The 17,508-nt window shown below is 37.6% G+C and overlaps 1 protein-coding gene across 2 annotated transcripts in view; it reads left to right on the top strand.

Moving 5' to 3' along the window:
* The window catches only part of BRAF (B-Raf proto-oncogene, serine/threonine kinase), a 76,528-nt gene that overhangs the window by 44,501 nt on the left and 14,519 nt on the right, over window positions 1-17,508 (top strand). For both annotated transcript variants that reach the window (XM_017804724.1, XM_017804725.1), the window contains exons 7-12: window positions 553-672; window positions 8,738-8,897; window positions 10,508-10,544; window positions 14,796-14,932; window positions 15,702-15,819; window positions 16,297-16,381. In XM_017804724.1, coding sequence (XP_017660213.1) covers window positions 553-672; window positions 8,738-8,897; window positions 10,508-10,544; window positions 14,796-14,932; window positions 15,702-15,819; window positions 16,297-16,381 — 657 coding nt within the window. The remainder of the gene's footprint in view (window positions 1-552; window positions 673-8,737; window positions 8,898-10,507; window positions 10,545-14,795; window positions 14,933-15,701; window positions 15,820-16,296; window positions 16,382-17,508) is intronic.

The raw sequence follows: 17,508 nt of genomic DNA, 5'->3' as shown, positions 1-17,508 counted from the left end.
AAAATGGCTCTGTGTTCTATTTCATCAGTTTTAGAAGAGGCTATTAAGTCTTCTAAATAAATTTTCATATAATGAACAATTTAAAATGCTGTTTTTTCCCCCAAGAATTAATTTAGTTTCATTTTATGTTTGTAACTGTTTACATAGACATCTCTAGAGTTTGTGCTCAGGGTTTACGGATTACGTAGTTGTATCCATTTGACGTTTGGGTTTTGGCATTACATCAGTGCAAATGTTAAAATAAGTTTATGTACTCAATATAGGTATAGGTTGTGCATTCTTGAGGAACCAGATGTTTGCAATCCAACTAAAAGATTAAAAAGTTACTTTCCACAAAGGTTATGTTTAAGGCGTGATCTTCTGATCCTCTCTAAAGTAAATAATATTTTTAACAAATCTTGCAGATTTAGTGTGTAAATGTAATCTTTATTTTAAAATTTAGACTCTGATCAGTGAGCTTTTGGGGGTGTCTTGTAGTCTTTGAGTGTTATATTGTGAAGCTTCTGGGTTTTGCACAAGTTAGGTTGTTTTTGTTTTGTTCTTGCCTCACAGTTTGCTGTTTGTCTCCAAGTTCTTTGAACATCACCCCATACCACCGGAGGAGGCCTCCTTAGGAGAGAGCACCCCAGCATCTGGATCGTACCCCTCAGTGCCCCCCTCAGATTCTGTTGGGTATGACCTTATTCCTGCTGTTTAATAACATAACATTTCAGTACTATGCTTAGAAACACTCAAAATACTGCTTTGCAACTCTTATATTTTTGTAATCTGGCTTGTCATACAAATATATCCACCTATGCTTACCTTAAAAGAAGTGAATGTTTTCATTCACAGGAATTATATAAATTAGTAATGAACCAAAGTTAAATATGTATGTAACTGTTTGTAGAATTGAGACCTTCCCTGTTAAACTGATTTCTTCTACATGATGGCTTAGACCTGGTCTAAACTGGAAAGATTTTATACTTAAGATTAATTAATTAATTGGTTATCAAACTACAGTTTATTTGCCTTGAAGTGACATACCTCAGTTTCAGAGTAAACCACACCACTGTAAAGTTGGTGTGAACAGGGGCCAAGTCCAGGTCCATAATACTGCTTTAGTAGCTTTTCCACATACACATTGCTTTAGTATCCTCCAGACCAGCTGTCTTCCTCCTGTTCATGTTGGGATATACCAATAGCATCTGTTTGCTGCAGCTCCAGGTTTTGCAGAATTAGACCTCTAAAACTGACCATCCCCCCTGTATTTCCAACAAAGATTCTGGACCCTTTTTCCTTGAAGAGATAAGTGACCATATTTAGATGATGTTCCCAGTAGTGAGGAGATCAATGACACCAGCCAGCACTAGGTAGTTGAACAAATCTCCAGGGAAGAGTAACTCAGGGATGTGTATCACAGTCAAGAAAACTGATGCAGAGATATTAAGAACACCAAATACAAAAGCCTTCAGAAAACTATCCCCAGGACATGTGTGCTGCGTGGAATTGGGCTGACATTGGCAGAGAGGCTCCTCTGGATTAGTGACCATTTGTGCCCAGACTAAAGCAGAAACAAACTGGAAGCTACGCGGGCGCTTACGGACTCTTAACTAGAAGATAAATTCTCTGGACAGCCAAGACTATTTTATGGAAGATCAAATATGGTGCCTCCCAGGAAAATAGATTGATAGTCCTGCAGAGGGAACCTCATTTGGTAAGTACAGAAATTATCTTCTTATTTGTACTATACTGTATGTGTAGATTCAAGTAAATTCAAAAGTGCTTCTTCCAGGTAGTAGATGTTGCCTTTATATCCTGTGGATGTTAGTACAGCAGATTGTGGACAAGGCTGTTATGGTTTTCTTAAGTGCAGCAGGCTCTGCCTTTCTCATGGTACAGCCGAAATTATAACCAGGCTAGAACTATTAATCCATGAAGAAACTTGTTCATACCAACTGTTTTAAACAGCAGCAGATGCCAAAGGCACCATATAGCCCTAATCCTAATACTCTAAATTTTTCTGCTTTTTAATTGTCTTTGCCTCACATTAGTCTATTCTTACCAGTTTATGAAGATACAACAGTATGGATTATCTTAATTGATAAGACTTGGATCAGTCTCAGTTTTGTGAAGTGAAAATGGAAAGGAAAAACTGAGACCAAAGCTGGTTAATGCCTTAGGTTTTTAACCTGACATCTATAAAAATGTTAACTTTTAAATATACTTGCCAATTGGTTTTAAGGCGCTTTTCCCAAATGTTGCATCTGTAAATGTTTGTAATTGCAGAAGCTGTAAAAGGTGTCTGGCTTCCTCCTTTTTGCTTTCTTGCTTTGCCATACACTTCGTTGTTAAACAAGAAAAAAAAAGCATACATCATGTCTGCAAAATTATGTTCATTTTGAAAATGGTTTATTATTATCAGCTGGTGTTTGTAAGTAATATGCATGTTAGTCAGGAGATTTTCTCCAAGCATCTGTGTGTGCAGTATTTCCTTTCCAGAACTAGCTCAGATGTTATTATATGAGCATATGGCAGTGTCCATACCTTTTTCCAGGTATCTTTTTGCCTTTCTTTAGTAATACTTCTCTGCTTTTTAAGAACATAATTGTGGAAAGATTAATTTGTCTGAATTTAAAAAGCTGGCCTTTTCCATAAAAACATATGCTTACCTGTGGTTTTGTTAAAGGGTATTGCTGCAATATGGGACAACAGCTCAAGTGGAACAAAAAAAAGGGCTGCCATTTGAGATTATCTTGTCTGGGAGGAGAATAAGGGATTGAAATTTGAGAGTTGGGCAATGGGATGTAAAATATGAGGAACTAGCGCTTTAATAACACTTACTAGATTAATAATTGTTCCTTTGATTTCTCTGTTCTCCTAGCATCTTGCATGGCTCAGCCCACAGAGGAAGGGATGTTACTAATCGTTTGGTAAACCTGAGGAAAGAGAAGGCAAACATCCTTCTTCATCTCTAGCCTTGTGAAGGGATTCCAGCGGCAGGCAGAGTGCCCAAAGAAAGGAAGTTTGTGTTGCAAGACAAACTCGAGAGCAAAGGCGTGTGTGACATGCTGAGACATTGTCAAGGGATCAAATGGAAAAGTTTGAAAGAGAAAGGGACATAAAGGAAAAGACCATTGGACATGATGCAAAAGCTGCTAAACATGCGGGAGAACTGTTTCACTTTGGTCATGTGTAACATCCTAAAGCAATCCAGTCCTGTAGCCTTTCATTCTTCCGACTGAAAGCGTTAGGCAGTCCCTCCAGGTGTTCCACCCAAAGATGAGGGAGCACATGTGGTCCCACTTGCACATCTCTGAACATTGTGTATCCAGCCTCCGCATTAGGTCTTGTGTCCCATTTTAGTTCTTTCCGTTTGCACTCTCCTCTTGTGCTAAAGCAGCCATTTCAGTTATAATCTGCACTTAACTGGAAAGAAATACAAGAAGTGTAGGTCTCCCTAATAAGAGCCATTTGTAATAAAATTGAAGTAAGCAAACTGTATATGATACATTGTATTTGTTTTGTTCATTGCACTGTCATAAAGTTTCTTCTGTATCTTTGCTCGTAAAATACAAGCACAGAATTTCTTTGAACCCAGTTCCCTCCATCTCAAATACCTGCATAAGGGAGAGATTAGCCATTCAGAATATTCCAAACTTGTCTTTTTCAACTCTGATCTGTTCTCTTAGATGTTGTGATGTTGGACAAAACTCAGCACACACATGAGGCAGGTGTTATGGCAGGGTAAGTAACCTGTGGAGTGGGTGTAAGAGGGCATGTGGTCAGACTTGGAATAGCACAGGGGCAGGTTGCATTTGGTAAAAGCCAAAAATGTCTGCATTGCTCCAGGCAGAACACGGCTGGTAGGCCAGTTGGCAACATCTTGGCTCTTTGAAAAACAACATTTCCCAATATGCTTCATCTTCTAAGTTGGAGGAAGAAAGAGGGAATGTCTGATGCACCGTTCTTGGAAGCTTTCCAGTCCCTGCCTTTGAGCAGGCTCCAGCCTGTGATTAAACACCCCTGCTTTCCTTTCTGTCTTCCAAATGTTCACTGATCATTCTGCCTCAGCCAAAGATATTTAAATGTCTAGAAAAGCTTCTGAAAAGCCAAGGAAGCAAAGACACAGTCTTAAAATATTGTATTTAGTACTACAATGGCATTTAGATCCCATGGTGCTTAAGTGAGCAAAAGCTTTGTGTATTATTTCATAAAACAAATTTTCCCCTAAAAATGCTGGCAGAATCTTTTCCAGGCCTTTCCATGTAAATGTTCCCAAAATTCCTACAAAATACAACTTGATACGCATTCTTGCTGAGCAGAAAAGGTCTGGTACCAGAATCTTTAGAAAAATTGCTTCTAGCCTGTACAACAGGAGAGGAAAACCTCTTACTCTCCAAAACTTTATTAGAAAAACACGCTAGTGAGCTGAAACCTGGTTTGGAGGACTAATGGCAGCAGTGTGATTCTCTTGATAGCCCCTGGTGTATGAAGCTTTGGGAAATGTTAGGCTTGTCAGCTCTGATCTGGGCCCGAGGGCCAGTATAAATAAATGCACACCGTTGTGATAATTCTGGCAGTTCTTTTTCACCTGCAAGCCAACACGGATGAAAACAAGTTACCATGGTATAGAAAACTGCACTGATTTTTATGAGGTAATGACTTGTTACAGAACTCTCTCATGTTACTTCTAGACTGACTTCAAAGGATGCTGCAAGAGTGATCTTCACCTTGTAGTTACAAATGGATACTGCTGTCCTTTTCTCCAAATCACCATTTCATTTGAGGTTATTGAATATTTCCAGGCTGCAGAGTTGGGAAAAAAAATATGTTTTCTGGCAATATCTGTGGAGTACTATGATAATTGAATCACTAGCTGAAATATCATTGTATCACGGATCCTTAGCAGTCCTTAGAACCTTCCTGAAAATGGAAGTGCACTGTGTTCTTCATAAACAGCAGTAACAAAAATCCAGTCATACTCTGGTGTAAGCAAAATTAATCAAAAAAAGTGCCTTAAAACACATTTTAGATTTGGCCTAGGTATGACTGTGCAACCTACAGGTGAACAGTGCATACAGCACTGAGCCCTGTGGCTAAACTGAGATGTACTTGTTCAGGCTAGAAGGGGAACAGGGAAAATCTCAGTCCATTCAAAAAGGAACTGGCACACACCTCATAATTGGAGCTAGGTGACTGAATTTTCAGTTTAAGCCTTTGCCCAACTGCAGCAAAATAAAAGTACGGGGAAAAAAATTTGAAGCCCAAACAAACATATTTTAAGAAAAATCTTTCCTGAGTAGACCAGCTCTTAAACATTTATGAAACATCACATGGATGAGTTAAAGGAGATTGCAGAAAATCTGTATAAAAATCTTCTTTTGTATTTGTAAAGTGAACTAACATATCATTACAATTTCTAAATCTGGTGGAGGTACTGTATATGATTTTATAAAATTGCTTGTTCATGTCTAACGTACCACGCGTGGACACTTCTCTGAGTTACCTTACTCTTTCCTGGGGATCCAGTTTTGTGGAATAGTAAATCTGTGGACACATTGGCGTTTGCTGTGCTTGCTAAAGGGTATAAAAATTTTACATCTTATATTCAGTTATTCTTGTCTCCTGACAAAACCTCTTTCTGCTCTGTCTTGATAAAAAGGGAGGGAACAATGTACTTACCCCAGATACATGGTCCAAGGTAGAAGTTTGGTCATATTGTCAGGAAAGGTTATAACATTAAATTGAGATTTGGCAATTATCACCCTGTTGTCTCAGAAGCTGAGAATCATTGCTGAAGGAATGCCCATGTCTGAGTCTGGGAGAAAGTGGTCAAGATGAGGTAGTATAACCACTCCAATATTGATCTTATTTGTAGAAGGTCTCCTTTAGCAGGGTGGCTGTAAACAGCTCACAGAGTCCACAGGAGCAACAGAAACTCAGATCCTGGTATTCCGATTGAGGCTCCTTTAAGCCTCAGCCTGCTGTACATGTATGTCACAGTAAACAGTTCTTTGTAGGAGTTGTTCTGGTCCTCTTGATTTTTTTTTATTTTATTTTTTTTTTACCAATGTGGTTTCGTAGCCTACAGAACAAGTTTTGGGACTGGCCTGGAATAGACAATGTCACCCTTTCCCAAACGATGATGTCTTGTCCTTGTAGCTCCAGTGTCCCTTCTGCTCTTCTAGAGCAATTAAAATGTGGGAATACTGTACAAACAGGCTTTTGGTAGCTCAGAGGATTGCCGCATTCTTTGGGGTGATGTGCTTTGATAGATCAAGATCTCAATGCAGATCAAGATATAGCTTTTGCCACACAGAGGCAGAAGCTGGTGGTAATATCCTCTGAGCCTGTGATCTCAGTAGGCCATCTTGGCCAGCAAACCACTTGTGTCTTTCTCTTCATTAGTTCCCTTTTTCAAGCAAAATTCCCATTTAGCAAAAAATAACCTACCTTTTTATAAGTGTCCCAAGGACACCCAATAATAAAATTCTGATGGAGCACATGGCTAAGTGCTTATGAGGTTCCCATCTCTGGATTCTTGGTGTCGGAAGCCCAGAGACCCTCACAATAATAGTTCAGAGACTCAAAGAAAAAAAAAAGGGGAATTCTTTATCAGCCTGTAATTATTTACTAAAGATCTGGACTTCCCTCAGTTAGAATTTAATGAGTGGAAAAAGCTATTAAAATTGTTTTCAAATATCTGTGACATAGCCCGCTATCTGTGCTAGCAACACGATGGACGTGGTGACCTGTGCCCAGAAATACAGAAGCAGCAGATGACCATTTATGACTCAAAGGAGGATGTAATTGAAACAATACTTTTTCAATCTGTTTTCCTCTCTGTTATCTTACTGATGATCACAGAAAATCTGGTTGCTTCTGTCCTCGTCATGTGGCAGAGCTCAGACAGTGTCTCACGCTCACTCCTACTGCAGTGATCTGAGGGATGTTCTTACACATCTCCCTTAATTTCCTTATTACCAGAGAACTTTCAGGAAGTTTAGCAGGAATTAGCTATCCAAACAATGCCAGTACTGACCTGGCTGACACACTTTTTACACTTCTTGTATTTTTTTGTGCAACATCTGACACATTTGCCTTAACATGAAAATAGAGTACCTTAAAATGTCAACCAAGTGCATTCCCAGTATTTATATTCTGTCATGCGACAATAAGTAACTGATTTTTTAAAAATTAGCGTGGCTAAACCCCCTACCTCTTCTTCCCTGCCACACTTCCCAAACATATGTATTTTACTACAAGACTTACTAGACTGTTGCTTGCATTAATTCACAAGAGCTTTGTTTTGCCAATCTCAATTTTGTGAGATTGTCGGCCAGGAAGGAAAAGATGACAAGTCCTTAGGATACAGATAGCACTGAGTTCTGGGACCAATGCCAAACTACATAAACTCTTCAGTGAAAGGTAGGATAGTAGTGTTTAAAGCAGACCTGATTCTTAAAAAATGCCAAGAGATCCTGGTGAAAATGTTAGTTGCCTCTAAATACCTTTGGAGAGACCAAGGAGTGTTTACTTATAGGAGGTGGCTCCAGGACCTATTGCTGCTATATGTGCTCTATGTTTTATTTCTGAAGCTTCTCCCTGTGGGCATTGCCTTTGTGGGCATAGTAATTAATCCATGAGTCACTGAATGGGTGGAGGACTCCACTCCTCTCTTAGAACTTGGCAAGAAAAACCCTCGCTCCTAAAACCCTTGTTGTCAGATACCATATATACTTTAACATAAAATTTTCTTTGACAAAGCTGGCAAATGTTTTCATTGACCTTTTGCCTTACATCCATTAGATTGAATCATTAGACTTAACAGGGACTGACCTTGACTAGAGTAAGAGATAATTGCCAATTTATTGTACTTCAACAAAATTAACGGATAACCGAAGAAGTGACTTTCTGCCTTTTTACAAACAAAAAACCAAGAGATGCTTTGTCTTTTAGATATTCACTTCATTATACAATAAATTGAAGACTTAATCTACATTTATGACTGCCAGTGTTTAAATTTCTTCAAGAATCTTGTCTGTGTAATCTGAATGCTTATCATTCAAGTCAAACCTATTGCATTGCCTAACTGTAGCACTGTAAATAACATTTGAAATGTTGCCTATTCAAAGTTATTACTTACAGATTGAGATTAAAAGGTGATATGTTGATTTTTATTTCATCAACATTGGCCATGTTATTTTTAGTATCAATAATAATTGGCCATATTATTAATCCTTTAGGTTCAATGACCATATGTAATTTTCACTCTATATTTGCTGATCAATTATCCTATCCATACAATTTGTTTTGTGACATTTTCTGACTGTAAAATTGATGTGAGATGTTAAGCATTTTTGGTTCTTGATGGGTTACCATTTTAAAGAGTGTATTGCATTGACTCAGAGGAAACTGCAGAGTATCTTTCTATCTGCAGTGCATGTTGGGCTACATGAATTTTTCAGATCAGGATTTATTGTAACTAGTTTGGTATGGCATGGTAGAGTTTTTTGTTTTGTTTTAACTCAGAACTCTTCACAGCCATGTAATTAGGTAGTTTATGCAGCAGAGAGTTGTTGCAATTGATCATAGGAGAGTAGAGATTGTTCATTATGAATTGTTTTTATTCAGGCCTTTAGATCAGTTTTATGTATGTATTATTATAGTTGAAAAGGACTTACCACACCCACTATGCAGTGTTTGAAGCCATTTGTAGACCTAAATCCTCTTTTTCCTTGACTTTGTTTCTCAGACCACCAATTCTCCCTAGTCCTTCTCCTTCAAAATCCATTCCAATCCCACAGCCCCTCCGACCAGCAGATGAAGACCATCGGAATCAGTTTGGGCAACGCGACCGATCCTCTTCAGCTCCCAATGTCCACATCAATACAATTGAGCCAGTCAATATTGATGTAAGTATTAATAACAATTAGATCAAGAATAGTAGATTCGATGTGTTCATTTTGAATATCAGTGCATTAGGTTTATCATGTGCACACAAGTGCTGTGTTTCTAAGCTAATCCTCAGTGGTCTATCAGAGTCTTCAAGGACCATTCATTTTTCATTTTTTCATAGATTCATTTTTGCTGTTGAGAGCTGTAAGAACACAAATAACCCATTCTCCAAAAGGAGAACTGCCTCTTGACAGTCCTGTCCTTTTCATTTTCGAATAAACATTTTGCCCCAAACCACTGCTTTTTTTTTGTGTTATTAGTCTCAAGGTTCTTGCTGCTAGCTGTAGCCAGTAACCACTCTTGCAAACCATTTTTATGCAAGATAGAGGTTTTTAGTATTTGTATTCCAAGTAACATTTTTGGCATTGAAGAAAATTGAATTATTAAGTTAAGCTGAGTTCAGATATACCAATAGTACCTTAGGATTTCAAGAACCCAGTATATGTTCTGAGCATTCTTTTAGAGTGTTCAGAAACAGCTACACTTAACTCGTTTTCCACGGTTTTGAAATTTCTGAATGGTGAAATGTAACTAATAATAGTGGTTGATATTAGTGTAAGGACAGTTAAAACCTTTCAAAATGTTGATCACGACAACCACTTTCTAATTTTGCTAAAATACACAGCTTGTATTTTACCCTTAAGTCTGCTCTCTAGAAATTATTTATTTGTCAGATGGATAGTCTTGAAGTCTGCCTGGACACTGAGGCACAAAATCTGTTTTGCATGTGAGCTGATGGAAAGGTGAAGTGTTAGTTTTAAGAGTGTGGCTGTGTAGACATTTACATGTGATATATGGCACTGGTGCAGCTGAGGCATAGCCAGTGCCTTCAGCAGCAGCGTAGGTGTATGAGGGAACAAATATAATTGTGTAACAAAAAAGGGAACAAAGATAATTGTGTAACAAAAAAAAAAAAAAAAGCTCCGTGATGAAAACTGTTGGAATGCAGATGGAAACTGTTAGAATTTTCTGCTTTTCTTCTGTTTAGAAAATCCTTAGCATAGTTTGCTTTTAGTTGCAAAAGATACTCTCAGTTCACAGTGTATTGCAAGCAAAGGAAACCTTTTGCAGTTAGTCATTTCTGAGAAGAACAGAGTGCGCCTGGCTATGCAAATCAGGTGTGTTGTTTTAAGAAAAAGTGAAGCAGGACTCATCTGACTGATGTACCTCAGTACAGGAAATTGATGTCCCAGCTTCTAATGTGGCACTTCAAATCATTTGTGCCACAAACAGTGTAACTAGAACATTTAGTTCAATATTTCTTCACACATTTTGGCCACCTCTATTTTTAAACCAATATTTTCATGTCGACATCTATTTTGGGTAGTGTACATTTCACTTTACTACTGAGAGATGCTGTTTTAGAGCAACTGATTTTGAGAAGTTTAGTAGTTGTTATAAGTAGTTCTTTGGAGTCGCTGCTATTATTAAATCAGAATAGGAAACCACTTTTATTTCATGGACAGCACATGACATTATGGATTCTCAAATTGATCAATATCAATTGATTCCAGAATCTAAATGTTAATACCTAAATTAAATACAGATTTTTTTTATTTTTTTATAGGAATTGATTAGAGACCAGGGTTTACGAGGAGAGGGAGGTAAGTAGCATTTAAACTAACTACTGTGTTACACTTAATTACACAACCACTCTGTCCCTTCCCCTTACCCTACTTCCTTCTACAAAACACAGGCACAAAGGAAAATATGACTAGAACAAAAAGTGAATTTACATTTGCTTGTCCATGAACTTAGTATTTGTCTCACAAAGATTGGAGTCATTTGCTGGTCATTCTGGGAGCGGGGGAGATGGAAGGAGAAAAAGTTTTGAAGTAGTACCTAGTTTTTTAGTTTTAAAATTAATTTGCACTCTCACTTCTTTGTTCTCTCTCTCTTTCTCTCTCTCTCACACACACACACACACACACACACACATTCACTCACATGGCTGCACACAGATACACTATAACTTCCCAAGTGTCTCTCAGAGATTTTTACACCTGTTGTTACATTTTCACCCATGGAAACAGTGGGGGTTTTTATTATTGAAAACCATCGACATGGTAGACGGGCCATCCATGTGAACTGCTGCATCCTAAAGCAGTGTGAAATACTCCAGTTCTTCTCCCCCTCTGCCCTGCTGAAGTTGCTGCTTTGCTGTACTGCATGCCTGTGCTACTCTTGGAAGCAGGTTGTTAGGACCTTTCACTAAAGCCAGGGTTTTTTGTGTTTCCTTCAGTAATGCACAGCCCTAATTCACAGTTAAGTCAGAACTAGTACCAGAAAGTTTATTTTTCTTCACATGTTGAGCACAGGCCTGTTAAGTCACTTCTCCCACTGGCTTCTGAAGTCCAGGTAGGGCTTCTTATGTCCTGTATTATATTCCTATGAATATAATAATAAAATAGAACTATTGGAAATAAAGAAGTAGTAAGTAGGGCAGGCATATGACAGTTTTTCCAACTCTAAATCAGTAACACAGTTGTCTCCTACTAATTAGAACTTGCTTCAGCCATAAGTTAGGTCTGAATTACCTTAGTGCACTCTTTCCTGATCTCTAAGATTTTGTTCTGTGGGCTGTCACTGACTTTCTTTGTCCCATGCAAATCTGGTATTTGGTAGAATGCTACCTGCCTACTGCATTGTGTTTGATGGAGCTGTCTTTAATTATGCCAGCAATAGAACACTTTTGAAAAAGAAATTTCCTTTAAACCTGCAAGCTTACTAATTGAAAGTTACCAGTTTTAGGTATTTTTGTATGTGTTGATAGGTGTGGCTCTCCACAGTTTTGCCCATTTTGTCCAGCATTTAAATGTTGTGCAATCATGTTGGTTTTAACTTTTGATCATAAACTGTCTGTTTGGCATCTGAAAACAATTGGCTATTCCCGGTCCTGAAACAGTGTTATTAGTAATTGACTTTTTTTTTTTTCCTTCAAAGTTCAGAAGCAATCTATGAATAGGAGTCAAAGCATCCTAGTTATTTCCCATGACTTCTTTCATTTCTTCTGTGTGTCTGTCTTTCTGTCTCTGCCTGCCCGTCTCTTTCTCTCTAACAGCCCCTTTGAACCAGCTGATGCGCTGTCTTCGGAAATACCAATCCCGGACTCCCAGTCCCCTCCTTCATTCTGTCCCCAGTGAAATAGTGTTTGATTTTGAGCCTGGCCCAGTGTTCAGAGGTAGTTGGGCTCTTCTTTCTTGTTTTCACCCAAACAAAATAAGTAAAACCACAGATGCTGTTTGTGCCTCACCCTCACACCGTGTGTATGTAAGTGTGTGAGTTTATCAAAACACCTCTGTTTTTTGCTTGGCCTGGCTGGAATGCTTTGAATGTGCTTTTCACACATACTCACTTTCACCTTTACACGCTTGAAAATGACTATAAATAAAATCTGACTTAAATCTTCAAAAGCAAGGAATTTCATAGTTGAGGTTTTTCTGTGGACCTTGGCATAATTTTTCTAACCAAAGGTCCTTGGATTGCACTGCAGTGATTTTAAAGATAAAATTATGTCCTTAACTTAGAATTTCCTTGACTGTTCAGTTTAAGTCAGTTCAGTGCTATAACAGTTTTCTATATTTGGTATTCTTTGTTTTGAGAAGTAATCTAGGAAATTAAATGTGAATTACAAACATTTCCATTGATATCTTGTTAGGTCACAAGGTTTTCAAGAAACGTGTTATGTCAACTTTTGACAAATACTTCATTTTGAGAGTGTGCTGTTGACATCACATTGGGGTCCTAGATGGTTTAGACCATGTAGTTTTTATTTAGTTAGCAGATTTCCACTGAAACAGTATTTGTGTCCTGTACTATGTAAAAAACACAGATTTTCATATCATTGACCCTGGGGGTTATTCAGGCCTTAAGCTGTCAATGGATCTGTTGTATTGCACAAAATCCCAAAAAAACTCTGTGGGATTTTATATGCTGGAGAAACCAACTACTGAGTAACAGCATGAAATGTAAATTCTTGTGTCTATACGTATACGTGTAGAAATGGTCAGTTCAGTGCATGTAGTGTGGGTTTCAAATGCTACCATCTTGGCTGTTTCAAAGACTTTTGTTTCAGAATATCTCAAGAGCAGTTCACCTTATGAACTTGTAAAGTTCTTCCAGGAGTCTTTGTAAGAAGACAGGTGTTCCCAACCAGCAAACTGGCTACAGAATGGAATACGTTACGTACAGCTTCAGAGTCCAAGCTATTGACTTAAGTCCAACATTATCTGAAGTATTCTACTCTAATAACTTGGAAAACAGGCCATCTGGTATTATTATGAACAGATTAACTACAATGTTCTGCCATGTGCTGTAAGCATTTTTGGTGAAGGGTGAATATTGTGCTAGTGTTTCTATACTGTGGTATTAAAATCAAGTAGGAGACTTTAGTTACCTCAAAAGAAAACTCATTCTGGTAGAGCTTTGCTGTTGCAGAGAAACTCTGTAACCCAGTAAACTTTTTGAAAATTGCTTATGTTCTGGAAACATCATACATTTAATTCCATGTATGTATGATGAATTATATAATAAATTTATGACAGTATAGTGGCTGTAACATAAACATAAGTCCTTCCTTCAGGTCTTGTTAGGATGGACTTCCAGCTGATTATAATTGTAGTTAGGATGCCCAATATGCATCGTTATTGTTACTTTAGCATGTGGGACAGAGTTTACAGATGCTGTGTCCCATTTTGGATGTGTTTGTATGTCATTATTTTGTACTTCCACTTCTAAATTTATAGATTTTAGCTCAGTGAGGACAGTGGTGTTTAGTCTGATAATTTACCATGCACTGAATGACTGAATTTGAGCAACAGTTTTAAAAGCCACAAAGTCAGTTTTTGAACTCAAGTTGGTATTAGGAGGCACTCCTTGGTTAAGAAGGGGGTTGCTGAAAGAATATGAAGAGGAGTATTGTCTTCCACCGCTTTCCAGAGCACTAATGTGAGAGAAAGCATTGTAATGTTAGAGGTCTTGTACAATGACATACATTGTTTAGCAGAGCAGCATGAATTTAATTAACAGTTGACCCTATTTCATGTCCTTTGCATTGGAAGGGTCAGCATAACCTTGTTACGAATAATTGTGGTGTATTTTAAAAAGCAGTGTCTAACTGAAGTGCTCTATTTGTAAAGGGCCATTGGGGCTCTGAAACAGCTCTCTTAGTGACATTTTCCTGCACAGATTTGTTTAGATAACATACAGGCTACAGACATACTGTTCTTTTTGTGTTTCATAGAATATGCTTCAAATAGCTAACTAAAGTACTTGTTCTTTTTTAATTCTTTCTACACTCTAATATTTATTTTTAAATAAGAGTTCTCTGCTAACAGATAGCTTTAAAACAGCCAAATGGTTTTCAGGTGGCACTTGGAGACTCAACTAGAAAACATTTCAATTATTTGCATTTAATCTGTCTTGATTCCAAAGTACAGTATTTCAGCTATTTGTTGGGTTTCTAAAAGCTTAGGTACAAGAAATCTCTGAGGTAGATGCTGCTAACTAAAATGCTACTACTTTTCTACTCAAAGGAACCGATGGAATTAAAAAAATACATTTTAAAATATTTTTTTCTTACTTAAAAAGACACTGTCCTTCTGATAATTCATGAACAAGAGACTGGGGACTATCTATACAGGGATGTTTGCTATAGACTTGTCTCTTCCTGAGATCTGAGACTCGAGTGCTAATCTAGTGTTAGGACAATATTCCTAGGATATGTTTGTTCCCTCTTAACATTTGCATTGATGTTTGGAGATACTGCATCTTAAACACAGTTCTTGCAGCTAATATCAGTGCATTCTTGTAAGCTGGATTCTTATAGATAAAATTATCCTGTTTCTGAAATTTAGGCTCAACCACAGGTTTGTCTGCAACACCTCCCGCCTCTTTGCCTGGGTCACTAACCAATGTGAAAGCGTTACAGAAATCACCAGGACCCCAGCGGGAAAGGAAATCCTCCTCATCCTCAGAAGACAGAAATAGAATGGTAAGGAAAAGATCAGCTATTTTTATTTGTAGTGTGGGATATTCGTAGTATAGAAATACTACGCAATCGTGTTCCTCTCACTTTTCTTTCATCCAAGCCATCTGAATTATTTTGAAGATGACTATGGCAATGGTCAAGGACTTTAAACCAGTAAATAATGGAGTGAGAGAACCACTTTTAAACCACTTTGAACCATTAAGTAGTTGTGAGACTGAGATATAAATCACTTAAATAATTGACTAGATTCACTTTTACTCCCTTGCACCCAAATGTTTGGTGTGCTTCATATTGTAATGCCAGTTTCCCTTCACATAATGGCTTAACTTTTCTGACCATGATTCATAAACTTTGAAAGTAACAAATTTATGTAACAAATTTTTATGTAACAATGCATAAAACTATCTGCATTTTTTAAATTCACCATTTGACATTGTGATTGAATAAGAATTGAAAAATAAATATGACTTTCTTTTTGGTAAGAGTTTCTTAATATTTTCTGGTTTTAACGCTGCCAGAAAGCTGTGGCAAATATTTCATGCCAGGAAATAATTTGGTATAGCTGTGTCCTGAGGTTTTGTTTATGGCTGATTTGAAAAGTCAAAAACAATACCTGAAAAGAAAAGGTTTTTTAGGACTTTAATGATATGAAATGCTGATACCAAATCTTTAACAAAGGAGCTGCTTTTACAGACATTAATGCCCTTTTTTGTTTGTTTGTTTGTTTGTTTGTTTGTTTTACTCTTTATTGTTTTTGCACATATATATAAAGAAAACTCTTGGTCGACGGGATTCAAGTGACGATTGGGAGATACCAGATGGACAGATCACAGTTGGACAAAGAATAGGATCTGGATCATTTGGAACAGTCTACAAAGGAAAGTGGCATGGTATGTGGCCATCATGGCAAACAGTTATCCTTCAACAAGTCATGCTGCCTGCCAGGGGTCACCCAGCTGGAACGTGATAGGGAGAGTCCACTGAAGGGCAGTAAATATGATTTGGAAATTAGTAAGTAGTGTAAGGACTTCATATTGTTTAGAGACTCAACTCTTGCATGTTATTCTGAATTAAGGCATTATAAGAGTAAAGATGAAACACAGTTATTAGGTCAAAGTATCCATCTTGACGAATGAGGATTTCAAATGTGTATTTTAATAGCTTTGGCTTGGGTAGGATTCCTCAGAGTGAAGTAAGAACAGTGGTTTTACATTTCACTGAGTATTTATTTATTTTAATATTGTAGTGATTTATTTCATGAAAGCTAGAAAACAGGGTACCTCAGTATTTTTCATGCTCTATATAGCATTTTCTCAGTAGAGGAATATGTATCAGTGGCACTTATACTAAAAATTGCTGTTTTAAAGGTGATGTGGCAGTGAAGATGTTGAATGTTACGGCACCCACACCTCAGCAGTTACAGGCTTTCAAAAATGAAGTAGGAGTGCTCAGGTAAGATTATTTTTAATGGCATAAAATAACATGTGTAAATTTGTGCCTCATTAAACACTGAATTTTAGATTTCCATTAGAACACGTTGGTCTTACTCCTCCGTGATGATACCTCAGGCAGAAAAAATAACTATTTCTTTGTATCCACTGCTAGTTCTTCCCTCCCCTGTATGTGTTTGTCTGCACACCTGTGTTGTCAATATGTGTATGTCAAAACACTCAAGACAGGACTGGTTTTTGCTATGATACTGCCCCCAGGACACAGTGAAGCCTAAGTGTGAGCTGTAGGCCTTTCTTTCCACACATTCACATTTTGAGATTGAAGGAGAGCACACCAATTGTTGGTTTTCAGCTGCAGCACTGCCCACGTTATCTGTTGTTTAATAGTTTCTGTTCAGTAGCATTAATTTCTCTTTGAGGTTTTTTTTAATTGTATTTCTCATAAAATCACTTCTTGATTTCCTTTTCTCGTGTCTACTGCTTGTGGTTTCTCAGAGGAGGTATTTGTTTTGGGTTTTGCTCTTAAAAGAGGATCCATCAACATAGTATGATAGAATATTTATTGGGAAAGAACATTGCATCCAAGTACAATCTTGAGCATTGTCGAGCCTAATTTGTTTTAAAACCAAAATAGCATGAAGGTTTTTGCCTCTGGAAACCTGATGTGTTGAGCTGGGTGCCTGTGCTACAGAAACATCCCCAGTAAGTTACATGATGGTCAACCTTTTTCCCAAGGAAAATGTTAGTTCCAAAAACTCTAAGCTCTTAGCTGTGGAAGTAGAGGCATTTCTGTGCTATGGTACTTTGGATATCTCTTCATTTTTTTGACATAATTTTGACAGAACTTCGTGAAATCAAAAATCTTGTTTTTCATAGCTAGTCCAGATTTTTGCTTTGGATATCTCTTTTATTTTTACATAATTTTGACAGAACTTCATGAAATGAAAAATCTTATATTTCATAGCTAGTCCAGATTTGTGCCAGCAGTCCCATAGCTGGAGTCCAGCCTTTTTGGTTGTTGATGGTTTCAGCATTTCTGTAGTCAGTTGTTCTATCCTTTGACCCAGACAAGGCAGATTTACCCGTTGTTGTGCCTTTTCCATTATGCTTCATCATTTTTTGCAAGGA

This window comes from Lepidothrix coronata, unplaced genomic scaffold (genome assembly GCF_001604755.1).
Source record: "Lepidothrix coronata isolate B3197 unplaced genomic scaffold, Lepidothrix_coronata-1.0 Scaffold10, whole genome shotgun sequence".
NCBI classification, from domain to species: Eukaryota; Metazoa; Chordata; class Aves; order Passeriformes; family Pipridae; genus Lepidothrix; species Lepidothrix coronata.
Note: the sequence above shows the minus strand (reverse complement) of the source record. Positions and strands in the feature narration are given on the sequence as shown.